Below are 13464 nucleotides of genomic sequence, written 5' to 3' on the forward strand. Positions count from 1 at the left end.
TCCATTCTAGTTCATATACGCCGTCAATGCAACCTTGTGTGTTAATTGAAAGTGAAGACAACTCTGGCCATATTTTCGCTGTCACATCAAAAGGCGTCAAATCATCGTCCCAATACTATATTAGCAATAGCTCACAGAGATTTTATTATAATTTTCTTATTGCAGTAATCAATTATTAATACATCCAAACATGAGTACTATTGGCACCGGTGTAAGTTGATGTGACTATGCTCGCTAGAAACGCAATATAATTTAGATGTGCATTTTTTATAGTACGACTTGTCGGCCTCACAATTCTCGCCGGACGGCCGCGTATTCCAAATTGATTACGCTTCGAAGGCGGTGGAAAAAAGTGGCACCGTAATTGGTCTACGCGGCAAAGATAGCGTAGTGCTTGCCGTCGAGAAGATTATTACAAGTAAGCTATATGAGGCAGATGCCGCCGGTCGTATTTTTACAATTGAGAAAAATATTGGCATGGCTGTCGCCGGATTGACAGCCGATGGAAACTTTGTTGCTGACATTGCACGCCAAGAGGCAGCAAATTTCCGCCAACAGTTTGCACACACGATCCCGCTGAAGCATTTGTGCGATCGCGTCTCTGCGTATGTACACGCATATACTCTATACAGCGCGGTACGTCCTTTTGGACTATCGATTCTATTAGCATCGTGGGATGAGGTCGATGGACCGCAGTTGTTCAAAATTGAGCCATCGGGCTCTTCGTTTGGATACTATGCTTGCGCCAGTGGCAAGGCTAAACAGCAGGCCAAAACGGAAATGGAAAAGTATAAGTTCACGGACATGGCAACAGAAGAATTGGTGAAAAGCGCTGGTAAAATGTACGTGATTTTGAATTTTAAAATAATGCCGTAGACTTAACGTGTGTATTTTGTTTTTAGCATTTATCAAGTGCACGACGATCTGAAGGACAAGGAGTTCCGCTACGAAATGGGGCTGGTTGGTAAGGACACGAACGGCTTGCATTGTATTAATCCTGAGCCGTGGCTTACATCTGCTGTTAAGGCAGGACACGATGCAAAGAACGAAGAAGATAGCGACAATGATATATAAGTTAAACCTGTGGTGTCATTGAATTAGATTCTGGGCTATCAGCAAATTAAAGATATTTTTCTTAAACGTTTTATTGTTCTTAGTGGAACAATTCGTAAGTATGGATATAGTGCCCAACGACGTATTTTTTGTTCGATAGTGGCCTTAAGCTAAATGGTAGCATTAAATAGTTCATAAGGACGATTGTCGTAGTTAAAAGTAAATGTAAAATCATTTTTCAAATAAGTGGCAACGCCACATTGCCGTCAGCTGGTCTCGTTCGCGCCAATTCTTAACAGATTCACGCGACAATCAGGCTTGTAAACAATATATGTGCATTTGTAGTTTAGGGTTCCACCAAGCATGGCCACATTGATTGAACAGCTCATAAATAAAATGGGTCTGCGAGACGAGCCTAATGTCTTGGAGTAAGTATTCTCGAAAAGCATACAAACCTTTTGCATAAGTAACAATCTTCGTTAGGAAAACCACAGAGCTAATGCGTCTTTTGGAACTGCGATCAACTAATGTGCCCCTGCAAATCAACGAATATGGCAAAATTGTGTTGTGTGGTGATCTTGCATCTACAATCTTAGGGATTGCCTTTGACAAGGAGCAGGCTCTCAAGCTGTCAGGGCTCCGTAAAACTCATTACATGAACAACAAGCGCATGTTCGAAAAGCTGCTTGATCTTAATCAACTGGCGAGCGTTAAGGATATATGCCTGCAACTTGGATTGAACGACGTGGCGCGCAAGGCTGAGGAGCTTTTGCAGCTGTACAATAACATTGGAATAACTGAGAATGCAGATATAGACATTACACATCCACAGTATGCTGCTATGGCCGTTTTTTATGCATGCCGCTTGCTGAAGAGGAAAGTCTCCAAAACAAAATTGATGCCGTTTAGCAATTTACGGCCCTCTCAGTGGCATCAACTGGAGCAGCGATGGGAGCGTTCCATATCCAAACATCACAAAGACCCCATTTTTACTACGGACGTTGAGCGCAACTTTAAGCAAAATCAAGAGGAGAATATCGCAAATGGATCGAAGAACATAAAGCCACAGAAGCCGGAAACTGAAGACTACGAGAAATGGAAATCTCGGATGCTGGCTATGGCTCAAGCTAAGCTCAGAGAATTAGACTGCACCGAATCGTCTGAAGCTATAGTCACTAAATAGATGGTTTTTAAATCGATATTACTAGTAAGTACATATACATCAATAAAACTCGTTTATAATCAAAAATTGTCAAAATAGAGAGAACATTACAAGTTTTTACAAAAGATATTTAATCAATTAAAAAAGTTTCACTCTAAATTCGCTTAGTTTATAAGTCGACCGCAACTGTTTCTATAGGCCCAAATGAAGTAATTCGGTATTGTCAATGTCGATTTTGCATGCTCTATGAACTTTTACATACATTTATGGAAGAGTTTTAAATATTGACAAGCGTCTGAAGCAGTTCGCCAACATCAACGAGCTCCCCATTTTCTTTATGAGCTAAAATTTTGTTGTTACTCGACAATTTAAAGGATGTAATTGTAGTGAACGCACCTTTATATATCATCAGTTTCACCTCATGTCGTGTCTCTGGCCAGGTGTCCAACAATTTTTTCAAATGTTTGTAAAATTTCAACCATATTTCCCGTTTTAACTCACGCATTTCTGGAGTTGTCGAAAGCTGGAAGTTCATGGATTCAAAGAAAGATAGCATTGGTGTTGCGCCCTCTACTGCAAAATAGTAGAATTTTCCGTTTGTTTTGTGCTTTAGCCGGTAGACTGCATGTTTGAAGGGACGATTCACTCCAGCCCGATTTATGTATACCGTCTCCAGCGGCTGAAAATAAAACAAAAAGCGTTCGTTTACAGGACATTAACATAAAATATTATAAACATACGCTCGCCTCTTCCAGAAAATCACTTTTTATAACGCTGTTAACAAACATCTCATCCGGGATGAGTATTACCAATCGTTGTATTCCAAATGTTACATTTTTGTCGTTCTCATAGTTTTCTATGCGTTTCCGAAGGCCTTCGTTACCGTTTCGGGCGGGCAGTGCCAGATTAAGGTAACCATGAAAGTAATTAGACGCCAAACCGGATGCGCAATCCAGACCATGCGGCTCACGAATCCAGTGAGCATAGCTCAAAGTGCTGCGCCCCATTTCCGCCGCATTAAATATCCAATAGAGCGGCATATATGCCAACAATTTTGCTGAGGGTAGTGCCAGTTGCCTAGTCAAGCCAAATCGGACCAGAACCATAGCCAGTACAGTCGTCATCAGCCACAAGGAACTGTTCTTGTATGTAAAGCCTCGCCGAAAAATTGCATATCGTTCTTCCGGTAAATTGTGCTTCAATCCAAGTTCCCGCAACACGCAAAACAGACGCTCAAAGCTATTAGCTAATATAGCAACAGATAAAACGCGCAAACTATTGTCTTCAAAGAAAAGCGCGGTCACGTTAATTTCCGAGAATTTGTGTTTATTTACATACGTACTTATGTAGGCATGATTATATCGTATTCACTCACCGATATAATCCCCCCACATTTTTAAAGAACGTTTCTTATCACTTGTCCGCCCGAGCTCTGACTTTATCATAGTCGAATCTTCCATTTCAGTGAATTTTGCCAACGTTGCCAGACAAGGTTGATTTGACCTAGCACCTAAAAAATAGATTATGGTTATATGTTAAAAAATATATATTTTTATATAAAATATACATATGTATATTGTATGCCCCAGCTTAACGGGGATCTACAGATCCAGTACAAATATATATACATATACATATGTATGTATATTATATGTACGCATAAAAATTTATACACAGCGGCTACTGGGAAAAGCGAAAATTGAGCGTTGAAATTGTTTCGAGTATATTTTTATATTTCCGAATTCCTCCTTTAGCGTTTCCGTAAAAAATAATGTAAGATTTGCCACTTGCACACAACGTATTATTTCTCTTTAATTTCTCAAATTTAAAAGAATATACTTACATACATATGTACATAAGTATGTATGTATTTAGTGGAATCACAGATTACTCGAACAAACGTTTCCCAAAGACCACAATTTCAACAAAACTGCTGCTCACAGCAAAGGCAAGCTACTGACTGACAACTGTTACTGAAATGTTGAACACAATATGAACAAAAAATGTGGAGACGTGGTCGCCGACGTGCTAAATACCCTAATACGCGGGCAGACCTACATTGCTATGTTGATTTATCTTGACATACTGATAAATAATGCATACCAGTACATTCGTTCGAATTTCGTTTACCTATTCAATACAGGATAATAAATCGAAACGTAAGAACCATACGGTCCCGTTTCTTTAAAGCTAGTTAACCTTATTCGTAGCATAGCAAATACTCCGGAACAAGCTTAAGAACTTTGATATCCTACTATGAATAATTTGAGATGTTTTTATTATACACAAAAGAGTATTCCTATATCAAATGGTCTTATGAAGCGGTCCATATACGAACTTCACTTGTGTATGGGAAGTCTAAAATAGAAATAATTTGATTTAAGCGCCAAAAAGCTTTCGGCATGAAACGTATAATTAACGTTGAATATTGGCTGTTTAAATAGTTTAAAATATCTATCTCTCAAAAACAGACATTTTAGGCTTTTTCCTGTAATAAATACATGTCTTCTAAAGTACTCATAATAATCTATGTATGTACATAGCTTTGTATTTAAAATCTGTGTACTAATACCAGTGTTGCAAAATCTTTAAGAATGCTATCACATATGTTTTTGATAAGCATGAACATATGATAGTTCTTGCTTGTAATTTATCCAAAAAAGGTTAAAACTAAATACGATACAAATATACTTGAAGAATTATCTGATATTTCAGGCAGCTGCATGCAAATGAAAAGGAGAGTGATTGCTAGGAAGGTAATTTAAACAGGCGTAATCTATAGAGTATGATCAATTGTACATATGAAAATTTTTATATGTAAATATATACATACATCCAAAACATAATATGTACGTTAATTTCGTAATAATAACAACACTAACTTGTTTACTGGCGATACCCAATTAAAACGTTTTATCAATTTCAGCGTAATTTTGTGACCACTCCATTTCTTTTTGACAACCAATTGAACTTTGCCTCTGCATGTGTAATATTAGTGCAAGTTTTTATACATAGAATATATGTACATACATATGTATTGTCCTTGTTTGTGTGAACAATGATTGATGTTCTTGAGGTGGGTTAAGAATTTAAAGTTATCTACACAAGCCCAATTATATCTACATGTATGCACTTTCTTCTCAGAAAAAAGTCGTTGCCAAGCGATCTGTTGACAATGGCATCGGAAACGGGCCAAAATATAACTTCACAGGTCGCATACAAGATCTTGTAGGCGCATATAATATAGTGTTGCAGCTGCTTCAACCAAAATGGCCATGGTATTTTTATCCAGGGTACTTAACATACGCTCTTTATTGGCGCTATGCGAAACATTTCAAGGGCAAATATCGATTGGTTCCTTTACCAAATGAGCTCTATGAACTGCTCATCAAGAATGAATTAATAAAATCAGAGCATGTGATTTTTACCAGCAAGGAGGTGTACGATACTTTTGCCGATTCAAACGATGTTAATTTCGTTAATATGGTTGCAAATGGCAATCTGACAAATGCTGGGACGGACTCCTCCCTTTCTGCATCTGAATCTGTTATAAAGCAAATTATGCAGGATCTACCTCAGACTGTAGTCATGCAGATATTGCCAGCAGCTCAGTGCCAAAGCAATTGTCTCTTTGTGAAGGTATGTATTCTTTTTATTATTCACGCATTCTTTAGGCATTTTCTAATAAGAGAATTTATTTCTAGGAAAATTTCTTTTCAAATTTTCTGGACAGATTCAGTGCAACCAAAAGCAACAGAAAAGCTGCTGATTGTTGGGTTCAGCTTGAACACTTCAAGGATGAGCAAACAATACCAAACATCGCTAGCAAAGCGCATGTTTATTTGCTGAACAATCCCCACGAACTGCCAGCTGAAGTTGTCGAGCTGTTGCTAAATAGCTATTTCAATACGCCTCGTCTGTTACATCGTGGACACACATATCGCATTGAGGTCAATGCTCAGCTTTTGGGCACTGCTGCCTATGCACATTACTATCTTATATTCGCCTATTTGCATCAGGTTTACTTCCGCTGTATACATTTAGAGGTCAAGGGCAGTGATTTCGAATTGCAGGCGATCGTGGCAAAGAATTTTACGAACCTTATCCAGGTGCCACACTCGCACAATTTTCTGCCACGACAGATATTGGACAACTTTTCCATAGTGGAGAACTTTCCGATTGGATTGAGGAAGCCATATCAATTGTTACGTGCCTCAGTGGATGCATTTTTGCCAAAGAAGTCCGCATGTTTGTCATCAAAACATATCTTTCCAGTATTTTTGCTGCAGGGCGAGCGGGGCGCTGGAAAGACTAAACTAATAAATGCTGTGGCTCAGGAGCTGGGAATGCACATTTATGGCGCTGATTGCACCGAAATTGTCTCTCAGGTGCCCTCACATACTGAGATGAAACTGAAGGCGGTTTTCGCCAAAAGCCTAGTCAGCGAACCATTATTAATATGTTTTCACAATTTTGAGGTAAGCATCAACACTGACATCCAGGAATTTTAACTTACTAGCTTAATGTTTTCAGATTTTCGGCATCGATAATGAAGGCAACGAGGACTTACGTTTACTGTCCGCCTTTCATGTTCAGGTTCAGGAGCTTTTTTCCCATGATCGCAAACATCCCGTCGTTGTGGTGGCATTAACCAGCGATAAGCATCTGAAGCCCATGATTCAGCGTATCTTTCTTGAGATAATAAACGTCGATATTCCGTCCAAAGAGGAACGCTACAATATGCTGAAATGGATGCACATACGCGAGTCTTTTAATGACTTCATTTATAACAAAAAAGCAATTGAACAAGTGCCGCTCTTTTCGCTGGACATGCACGAACTACATCTGCCCAAGATCTGTCGAAACTGGTATGAAACAAAAAGACTGCTGTCTGAAGTGGCATCTAAGTCACAGGGTTTTCTATTGGGCGATTTGCAGCTGCTTTATGACAATGCGGTGCGTTTGAAAGTCCGTCAACGACTAGGGTCGTCCACATTATCGCTGATCCATTTCAGCAAGAACCTGACAGACATGCAAAGCTCATTTGCCGACAGCTTGGGCGCACCGAAGGTGCCTAAAGTTTACTGGTCGGATATTGGTGGCTTGGCGAAGCTTAAGGATGAAATACAAAGTAGTATTGGCCTTCCCCTAAAGCATATGCATCTAATGGGCAAGAACCTCCGACGTTCTGGCATTTTACTCTACGGCCCTCCTGGCACAGGCAAAACACTGGTTGCGAAAGCTGTTGCTACCGAATGCAATCTGAGCTTCCTCTCCGTACAGGGACCAGAACTGCTCAACATGTATGTGGGCCAGAGTGAGCAGAACGTCCGTGAAGTGTTCTCTCGTGCACGCTCCGCAGCACCGTGTGTCCTCTTCCTCGATGAACTGGATTCGCTAGCACCAAATCGCGGTGTGGCGGGCGATTCGGGGGGCGTAATGGATCGTGTGGTGTCGCAGCTGCTTGCCGAAATGGATGGCATGGGTGATGCCAGCAAGCTAATTTTCATATTGGCCGCTACAAATCGACCGGATTTAATTGATCCTGCTTTGCTACGGCCTGGTCGTTTTGACAAACTTTTCTATGTGGGTCCTTACTCCACACCCGACGATAAGGCAGCCGTTTTACGAGCCCAAACACAACGTTTTAATCTGGCAGCCAATGTGAATATATTGGAGATTGCCGATCGTTTGAAGAGCGAAATGTCGGGTGCCGATTTATATTCAATATGTTCGAATGCTTGGCTAGCTGCTGTCAGACGCACCATAGACTTGCATTTGAGTGGCAAGCTTGGCGACAAGGACATGCTGGCCGAAAATGTGATCGTTGAAGAAGAGGACTTTTTAAAGTCTTTCAGCAAATTTGTTCCGTCAATTAGCAAAGGCGATCTGGACTATTTTAATAAACTGAAAGCATCATACAGTGTTTAGCCTGGCAATACCAAGATTACTGGATTGTTTGAAATTCTACGTAGTTAATTGCCTAATTTAATAAAGTTTGTTTTTAAAAACTACTTTCCACTCCATTTTTATATTGCACATAAATAGCATCGCCAACACGTATTGGACCCATCTGCTGAACATTAAAATAGACTCCCATTTCTGGCTCTTTGGGGTCTTGGCGCAAGCGATAGCTGCAATAGAGAACCAGTTTCTGCTTTTTTTTAGATGTCTGTACTACAGTTTTGGTTTTTGCTTACCTTTTCAATGTCCGTAACGGCTCGAAGTTGGGATTTCGTTTGCATGTCACCGGGTTGATGTTCGGCAAAATGCAGCGCAGGCAGGGTGCGGTGTATTTCAGGATGGTACGCTCTCCCACTCGCATCCAAAGCCAGTCGTCTTCATCGAATGCTGCGATATTATCATCGCTGGCCACTACAAAGTTCGCTCGAAATTGCAGCTCATCAGCATGATCCTCTAGCTTCAGACGAGAGTTTAAATCAGCCACAGATTTGTCATGCAACACCATGACGGGCTCAAATTCCCTTTTGATTCGGCGGAGACTGTTGCTCGGAGAATTATAAGCAAAATATAAATGCAAGCCAGATTCTTGCTGTTGCAGAACCTGTGAAATCTAACGATCATGCGCCTCGCCGCAGGCTTTCAATCGGAAACCTTGCCATTCCCTTTCATACTCGTTCTCATCGGACATAATAAGGCTAATGTTTACGATTAACGATGTGGTATTAGGCGCCGTCAAGAGAAGTCGTTGTCCATCCAAATGCTGGGTCTCTATGCTCAACATGTGTGGATAAATCCCCGCCCAAATGAGTTTCTGATCGGTGTTGAACACTACAAGGCACCTATCGCGTAAGCCTTCAACTGAGCGCAGCCCATAGCAGTCAATGTGAGCCAGATCAAGCGGCATTGGACCTCCAGATTTAAGCGGATATATGGTCAAGCTCTTTACCACGCCTATACGGTGCCAATCAACGCTAAGGGACTCATCAAGTTCTTGCTTTCGTCGGCGTCGCTTGACCATACCCAGACAAAGCCAAGTTACCAGCGAACCACTCACCAAAACTGCTGCGACCACCACTCCCGACTTCATGTTGTTCTCTGATAATGTTCTCTACTAAGGCCGTGCTATAGTATGAGTTTATTTTCAAAAGAAGTTTACACAGTGGACACGCGTTAACTTGAACTAAGCAATTGGAGTGTTCTTTGAAGGATCCAATCGATAGTATACTGAGCAGTCCAAATGTTACCCCATGTTATGCTGCATACTAAATATTTTCTGATCACCATGTCAAGAAAAATCGCCATACAAGTATACATATGTATGCCTGTTCGTATGAAGAACTTTTGAACCGCAACAACTTGAAACGCGAAACCTATTATGAAGACTTTTCTAATTTATTCTTATTATTTTATAAAGCTTCCTTAAGAAATTTTTGGTTTATGAAGTTATTTTAATCAAATTTTTTTAAGGTTTTTTATAACATCTTCGTACCAAAAACTTTTTTGAGTTATGATATACTGTCTAATTTTTTAATAGTTTGTCAACGTTCTCTAAATTGTCTTAAGACTATAGCTAAGTTGCCTTACCTATACTGAGCAGAATAATTTAATTTTAAGCTATCGAAGCGAGGACGGACACAAAGGTTGATTAACGTATATGAGTTCATATGGAAAAGGAGAATCACAGAAATATTATTAAAAAAAAAGACCAGTGGAAATTCAATCAGTAGTGTATCCATCAATGGGCATCTAACATGTGTAACTTTTAGATGCTTTTTAATATGGGAGTTTTGTCTCCTATTTCAGTTATGATTTATTTAAAGTAAAATTAAATCCTAACAGGAATAAATAATACAATTTTTATAACTATTGTATTGCTCTTTGAAAGCTTGGTGTAAATAAAATTTAAATAAATGTGCCAACATTTGTGACATTATTCTTTTAATAATTACAGACGAAAAATGTTAGAAAATACGCCTAAACTATTTTTAATAAAGGAGTTTAATTGAGTTTTAATCTTTTTGAGCAATTAAGTTAATAACTTAATCACATTTAACAACCAACGTGTTGCAGTGTATCAAGTAAAGACCGTTTATGGTAATAAAAGTATAGTACGTATTTACGTGTTTAAGCTTTGGTGTATTTACTGTAAGTAGCAAATTTCTGTGCTTATCACAAAATTGTTACTATAACAAGCGAGCTTTCGGTGCCCGGTTCCAATTGGTGCTTTTCATCGTCGGCAACAGTTGCCTTAAAAAAACTTGTTTACAAAATCAATAAAAACGTAGACAAGGGAAAAAGAGATGTAGCTGTGATTAATCGCAGTCTACGTTTTCTTCAGATGTTGAGCTTTGGTGCAGTAAAGAAGGCGAACGCCCAAGAAAGCTTTTTTAATTGGAGAAAGCAACAAGTGCGCAGCAGTACTCGCAAGAAAACAAGATGATAACTACATATGCACGTAAGTAGTTTCGGGGTTCAAGAGTTAATTAAACTTAAAGTTTATTTAATTACAAAAATAACCAGCCGATAGTGGGTCCGGATGGTTCAGCGGAAAAGTGCTACTCGGTGTGGGCGTTGGACTTGTCGTCGCGGGAGGTGCGAGCTATTTGATCTATCATCGCCTTAAGCGTGATGTCGTTCCAGAAAAATGGCGTCGAGTGGGCATTCTGGAAGAGATAAACCTCTTTCCGGTCAAGTCGTGTGCTCCGCTTAAACTAAAAGACGGCGACGTGTTGTCGTGCGATTTGCTTGGTTTGACCCTTCAAGGAATTCGTGATCGTGCTCTAATGTTAGTTAATGATAACAACGAAATGATAACAGCTCGTGGATATCCGAAAATGCTGCTCATACAACCCCAAGTGCTGTCAAGCACTGGTCTGGTGTTTAAGGCGCCTGGCACTCCAGATCTCGAACTAAACTTCGAGACGCTGGCGAGTGAATCGCCAGGGCAGGATGTTCACACTGCCGTGTGGGGCGTCAAGTTGGATGCCATGTTGTGTGGAGCACGATTTGATAAGTGGTTCTCTCAATTCATACTGGGGCAGGATACCGGCCTGAAATTGGTGTATTATCCCTACCCTAGCCCGGTGCGGGCAACCAATCCACGACTGAAGGATCAACCGTACATCAAGCAGGAAGATTCAGTGAGGCACTGACTGTATTATCTGGTTATGAACCGATTATATGCTGATTTTTTTAATTTAGGGTACCTTCGGTGATGCAACTAGTTATATGATCATGAATCTTTCGTCTATCGCTGATCTAAATAAGCGACTGAAACGTCCTGTTTCACCGCTACAATTCCGGGGAAACTTTGAATTGAAAATGGACAATGACGAGCCGTACGCTGAGGATAACTGGCAGTGGGTGCGCATTGGCGATGTTGTGTTTCGTGTTGTCGCACCTTGTACGCGCTGCATATTACCGAACATAAATGTCCACACAGCCGAACGAGATGTTGATGGCGAGCCTCTGAAAACTTTGCGCAGGTAATGTAAATACGACAATAATTGTCAATTTAATCCCATCTTTTTATGTTGTAGCTATCGCCTGTTTAACTATGCATCACCGGCACTTGGAAGCCATCTGGGTTTGCGGGTACCGGGTAATATCAAAGTTAACGATATCATCTATGTTGAGAGCAAGTGAATTTTCAGCTTTGTTGCAAATAAAAAATGTACTGATTAACAACTTTGAACGCAATGTATTTTTGTATAAATATGCGTTTATATATATATTCATGATTATTACATGTATGCAGAACAAATAGTGTTACAACATAGATTATGCACATAGAGTGAGAATACATAGTTTTATATGTAAATATACATACATAGGCATTCGCAATCGGTTTAAGACAACACAATAAGTCGTTGGCGACTTAGTTGACGCACGATTGCCATGCAAGTCCGCCACAGGCCATGCTTACAATCACATAGATGATAAAAATAATCACCAAGCCTGCGACCACATAGACACGAATATTCTTCCAAAACATTTGACGCGCCAGATTACGTGATGCTTTGCGGAATGCAACCGACTGGTGGAAAAAATTGTTGTATTTGTTTGTTTGTTTATGTTTACATTTGTTTGCGATAATTTACTTACATTATTGCTTAGGTTTTCTGTTTTATTCACAAGTAGCTCTAATTTCTCGCCACGATCGCGTATGCTGTCTAAAGTTTATCAGTTAAGCATTAAAACTGAAGAGGTTGTAATGTTCGACGACTTTCTACTCACCAATATTTTTAATCATAATATCTTTTATTTCGGCTATTTCGCCATGAACGATTGTTATTTTGTCAACTTCAGGGGATCGGCTATAATAAACCATACGCTCTGAGATAACCTTAGAGAACTCTGTATTCATTGCATAGGCAATTGCTGTGGCGACCTGAAATTCAAAATTATTTTTTGATACATACTTTTACTCTTGAAACATTTTTCGTTTATGACATACCTGCAAGCCATAGGTTTGGATGAATTTCTGTTTAATGTCCGTGAGAAACAGAAAAGCCCGTGAACGATCAAATTCCTATGCATAGAAACATGTAAATTAAATAGCCCCATATGTCATGGTGCGGTTACTTACATTGTCGGTAATGCACATATAGATGATTTTGTTGTCGCATGAGTAGTGTATCAGATATTCTCCGTGCGTTATTGTAGTCTTGTGGTTTTGTTGCAGATCAATCCGGTTAATTATTTGCTCTGTAACTTCTGCAAAATTTCCAACACATTCGGCGTATTTTGCAAGCACCGTGGTGCCGCGAGCTATGACACTATACAGCAACATTGTGTGGGTCCAGAAGTCGGTCACAGTTTTGTTTGCAAACGCTTATTGGCTTTTGCACACTCGCTCTTGTTGTTAATTTTACGAACACAGTGGCGCCGTTTATACTTTGTTAATATTGTGGTCGGCTCCAAGACGTCGGTTGTTAATATAAATATGTACGTGTGTCATTAATACGTATTTATGATTGTGCTTGTCAATGTACTGATCGCAGCAGCACTGACTCACACTTGCCCTCACCCTCGGTGCCACTAACCCTTTGGAGTAGTGTTTTTTTCCACTAATGAATTCGGGCTCTTCTTTTTCGTAAGTTTACATATTATCCGATTACAATGATTATCATTTGATTATAATTTATTTCTATTTCCTTCTCTGCAAGGTTTTTGTGCACATTCCTAATGCACTTTTATAATGCACTCTTCTGCACAGTAATAGTCTAATGATGGTATCGTATTGTTATCGATGTATTGTGTATCGGGAAAAGACTTGTTACTCT

At 39.8% G+C, this 13464-nt stretch overlaps 7 protein-coding genes across 8 annotated transcripts; 4 read left to right on the plus strand and 3 right to left on the minus strand.

Annotated features, from left to right (window-relative positions):
- The first annotated feature begins 86 nt into the window (after positions 1-86).
- LOC115633631 (proteasome subunit alpha type-3) lies at positions 87-1140 on the plus strand. Its single transcript, XM_030531069.1, has 3 exons — positions 87-211; positions 274-842; positions 903-1140. The coding sequence occupies exons 1-3, from the start codon at positions 191-193 to the stop codon at positions 1072-1074; spliced, it is 762 nt and encodes a 253-aa protein (XP_030386929.1). The 5' UTR covers positions 87-190; the 3' UTR covers positions 1075-1140.
- A 218-nt stretch (positions 1141-1358) lies between these two features.
- LOC115630621 (origin recognition complex subunit 6) lies at positions 1359-2340 on the plus strand. The gene is made up of 2 exons (XM_030527254.1): positions 1359-1481; positions 1537-2340. Exons 1-2 carry the CDS (start codon positions 1417-1419, stop codon positions 2234-2236), a joined length of 765 nt encoding a protein of 254 aa, XP_030383114.1. The 5' UTR covers positions 1359-1416; the 3' UTR covers positions 2237-2340.
- Positions 2326-4168, minus strand: LOC115630611. The gene is made up of 5 exons (XM_030527239.1): positions 4059-4168; positions 3591-3725; positions 2956-3497; positions 2612-2894; positions 2326-2557 (listed from the first exon to the last, which is right to left on the minus strand). Exons 2-5 carry the CDS (start codon positions 3673-3675, stop codon positions 2493-2495), a joined length of 975 nt encoding a protein of 324 aa, XP_030383099.1. The 5' UTR covers positions 3676-3725; positions 4059-4168; the 3' UTR covers positions 2326-2492.
- Positions 4169-4870: 702 nt separating this feature from the next.
- Positions 4871-8229, plus strand: LOC115630597 (peroxisome assembly factor 2). Of its 2 annotated transcripts, XM_030527227.1 has the most exons (5): positions 4871-4971; positions 5142-5291; positions 5360-5854; positions 5920-6693; positions 6749-8229. In XM_030527227.1, exons 2-5 carry the CDS (start codon positions 5274-5276, stop codon positions 8144-8146), a joined length of 2685 nt encoding a protein of 894 aa, XP_030383087.1. In that variant the 5' UTR covers positions 4871-4971; positions 5142-5273; the 3' UTR covers positions 8147-8229. The 2 variants fall into 2 exon arrangements, with proteins under 2 accessions (XP_030383087.1, XP_030383079.1); XM_030527219.1 differs by lacking the exon at positions 5142-5291 and having other exon boundaries at positions 4877-4971.
- On the minus strand, positions 8203-8829 carry LOC115630627 (mitochondrial amidoxime reducing component 2-like). Its single transcript, XM_030527265.1, has 2 exons — positions 8416-8829; positions 8203-8349 (listed from the first exon to the last, which is right to left on the minus strand). Exons 1-2 carry the CDS (start codon positions 8682-8684, stop codon positions 8220-8222), a joined length of 399 nt encoding a protein of 132 aa, XP_030383125.1. The 5' UTR covers positions 8685-8829; the 3' UTR covers positions 8203-8219.
- Positions 8830-10489: 1660 nt separating this feature from the next.
- On the plus strand, positions 10490-11878 carry LOC115623469 (mitochondrial amidoxime-reducing component 1-like). The gene is made up of 4 exons (XM_030517836.1): positions 10490-10634; positions 10700-11319; positions 11381-11664; positions 11719-11878. Exons 1-4 carry the CDS (start codon positions 10616-10618, stop codon positions 11822-11824), a joined length of 1029 nt encoding a protein of 342 aa, XP_030373696.1. The 5' UTR covers positions 10490-10615; the 3' UTR covers positions 11825-11878.
- A 2-nt stretch (positions 11879-11880) lies between these two features.
- LOC115623476 (vesicle-associated membrane protein 7) lies at positions 11881-13300 on the minus strand. Its single transcript, XM_030517848.1, has 5 exons — positions 12768-13300; positions 12636-12710; positions 12416-12569; positions 12284-12351; positions 11881-12215 (listed from the first exon to the last, which is right to left on the minus strand). Exons 1-5 carry the CDS (start codon positions 12969-12971, stop codon positions 12057-12059), a joined length of 660 nt encoding a protein of 219 aa, XP_030373708.1. The 5' UTR covers positions 12972-13300; the 3' UTR covers positions 11881-12056.
- Between the last annotated feature and the right edge of the window lie 164 nt (positions 13301-13464).

Source organism: Scaptodrosophila lebanonensis, unplaced genomic scaffold (genome assembly GCF_003285725.1).
Source record: "Scaptodrosophila lebanonensis strain 11010-0011.00,11010-0021.00 unplaced genomic scaffold, SlebRS2 tig00000001-arrow-pilon, whole genome shotgun sequence".
In the NCBI taxonomy this organism is placed as follows: Eukaryota; Metazoa; Arthropoda; class Insecta; order Diptera; family Drosophilidae; genus Scaptodrosophila; species Scaptodrosophila lebanonensis.

Excerpts from the sequence above, each read along its gene's own strand:
- LOC115633631 (XM_030531069.1), top strand. The coding sequence starts at position 191 with ATGAGTACTATTGGCACCGGT. Across the intron at positions 212-273 it reads TGAGTACTATTGGCACCGGT|TACGACTTGTCGGCCTCACA; the intron begins GTAAGTTGATGT and ends CATTTTTTATAG. Across the intron at positions 843-902 it reads GTGAAAAGCGCTGGTAAAAT|CATTTATCAAGTGCACGACG; the intron begins GTACGTGATTTT and ends TTTTGTTTTTAG.
- LOC115630621 (XM_030527254.1), top strand. The coding sequence starts at position 1,417 with ATGGCCACATTGATTGAACAGCTCATAAATAAAATGGGTCTGCGAGAC. Across the intron at positions 1,482-1,536 it reads GACGAGCCTAATGTCTTGGA|GAAAACCACAGAGCTAATGC; the intron begins GTAAGTATTCTC and ends AATCTTCGTTAG.
- LOC115630627 (XM_030527265.1), bottom strand. The coding sequence starts at position 8,684 with ATGGTGTTGCATGACAAATCTGTGGCTGATTTAAACTCTCGTCTGAAG. Across the intron at positions 8,350-8,415 it reads CCGTTACGGACATTGAAAAG|CTATCGCTTGCGCCAAGACC; the intron begins GTAAGCAAAAAC and ends TCTCTATTGCAG.
- LOC115630597 (XM_030527219.1), top strand. The coding sequence starts at position 4,939 with ATGCAAATGAAAAGGAGAGTGATTGCTAGGAAG. Across the intron at positions 4,972-5,359 it reads GGAGAGTGATTGCTAGGAAG|AAAAAAGTCGTTGCCAAGCG; the intron begins GTAATTTAAACA and ends CTTTCTTCTCAG. Across the intron at positions 5,855-5,919 it reads GCAATTGTCTCTTTGTGAAG|GAAAATTTCTTTTCAAATTT; the intron begins GTATGTATTCTT and ends ATTTATTTCTAG.
- LOC115623476 (XM_030517848.1), bottom strand. The coding sequence starts at position 12,971 with ATGTTGCTGTATAGTGTCATAGCTCGCGGCACCACGGTGCTTGCAAAA. Across the intron at positions 12,711-12,767 it reads ATATGTGCATTACCGACAAT|GAATTTGATCGTTCACGGGC; the intron begins GTAAGTAACCGC and ends TTCTATGCATAG. Across the intron at positions 12,352-12,415 it reads TATTATGATTAAAAATATTG|ACAGCATACGCGATCGTGGC; the intron begins GTGAGTAGAAAG and ends GATAAACTTTAG.
- LOC115623469 (XM_030517836.1), top strand. Across the intron at positions 11,320-11,380 it reads ACATCAAGCAGGAAGATTCA|GGTACCTTCGGTGATGCAAC; the intron begins GTGAGGCACTGA and ends TTTTTAATTTAG. Across the intron at positions 11,665-11,718 it reads CCTCTGAAAACTTTGCGCAG|CTATCGCCTGTTTAACTATG; the intron begins GTAATGTAAATA and ends TTTATGTTGTAG.
- LOC115630611 (XM_030527239.1), bottom strand. The coding sequence starts at position 3,675 with ATGGAAGATTCGACTATGATAAAGTCAGAGCTCGGGCGGACAAGTGAT. Across the intron at positions 3,498-3,590 it reads AATGTGGGGGGATTATATCG|ACAATAGTTTGCGCGTTTTA; the intron begins GTGAGTGAATAC and ends TTTTCTTTGAAG. Across the intron at positions 2,895-2,955 it reads ATTTTCTGGAAGAGGCGAGC|CCGCTGGAGACGGTATACAT; the intron begins GTATGTTTATAA and ends TTTTATTTTCAG.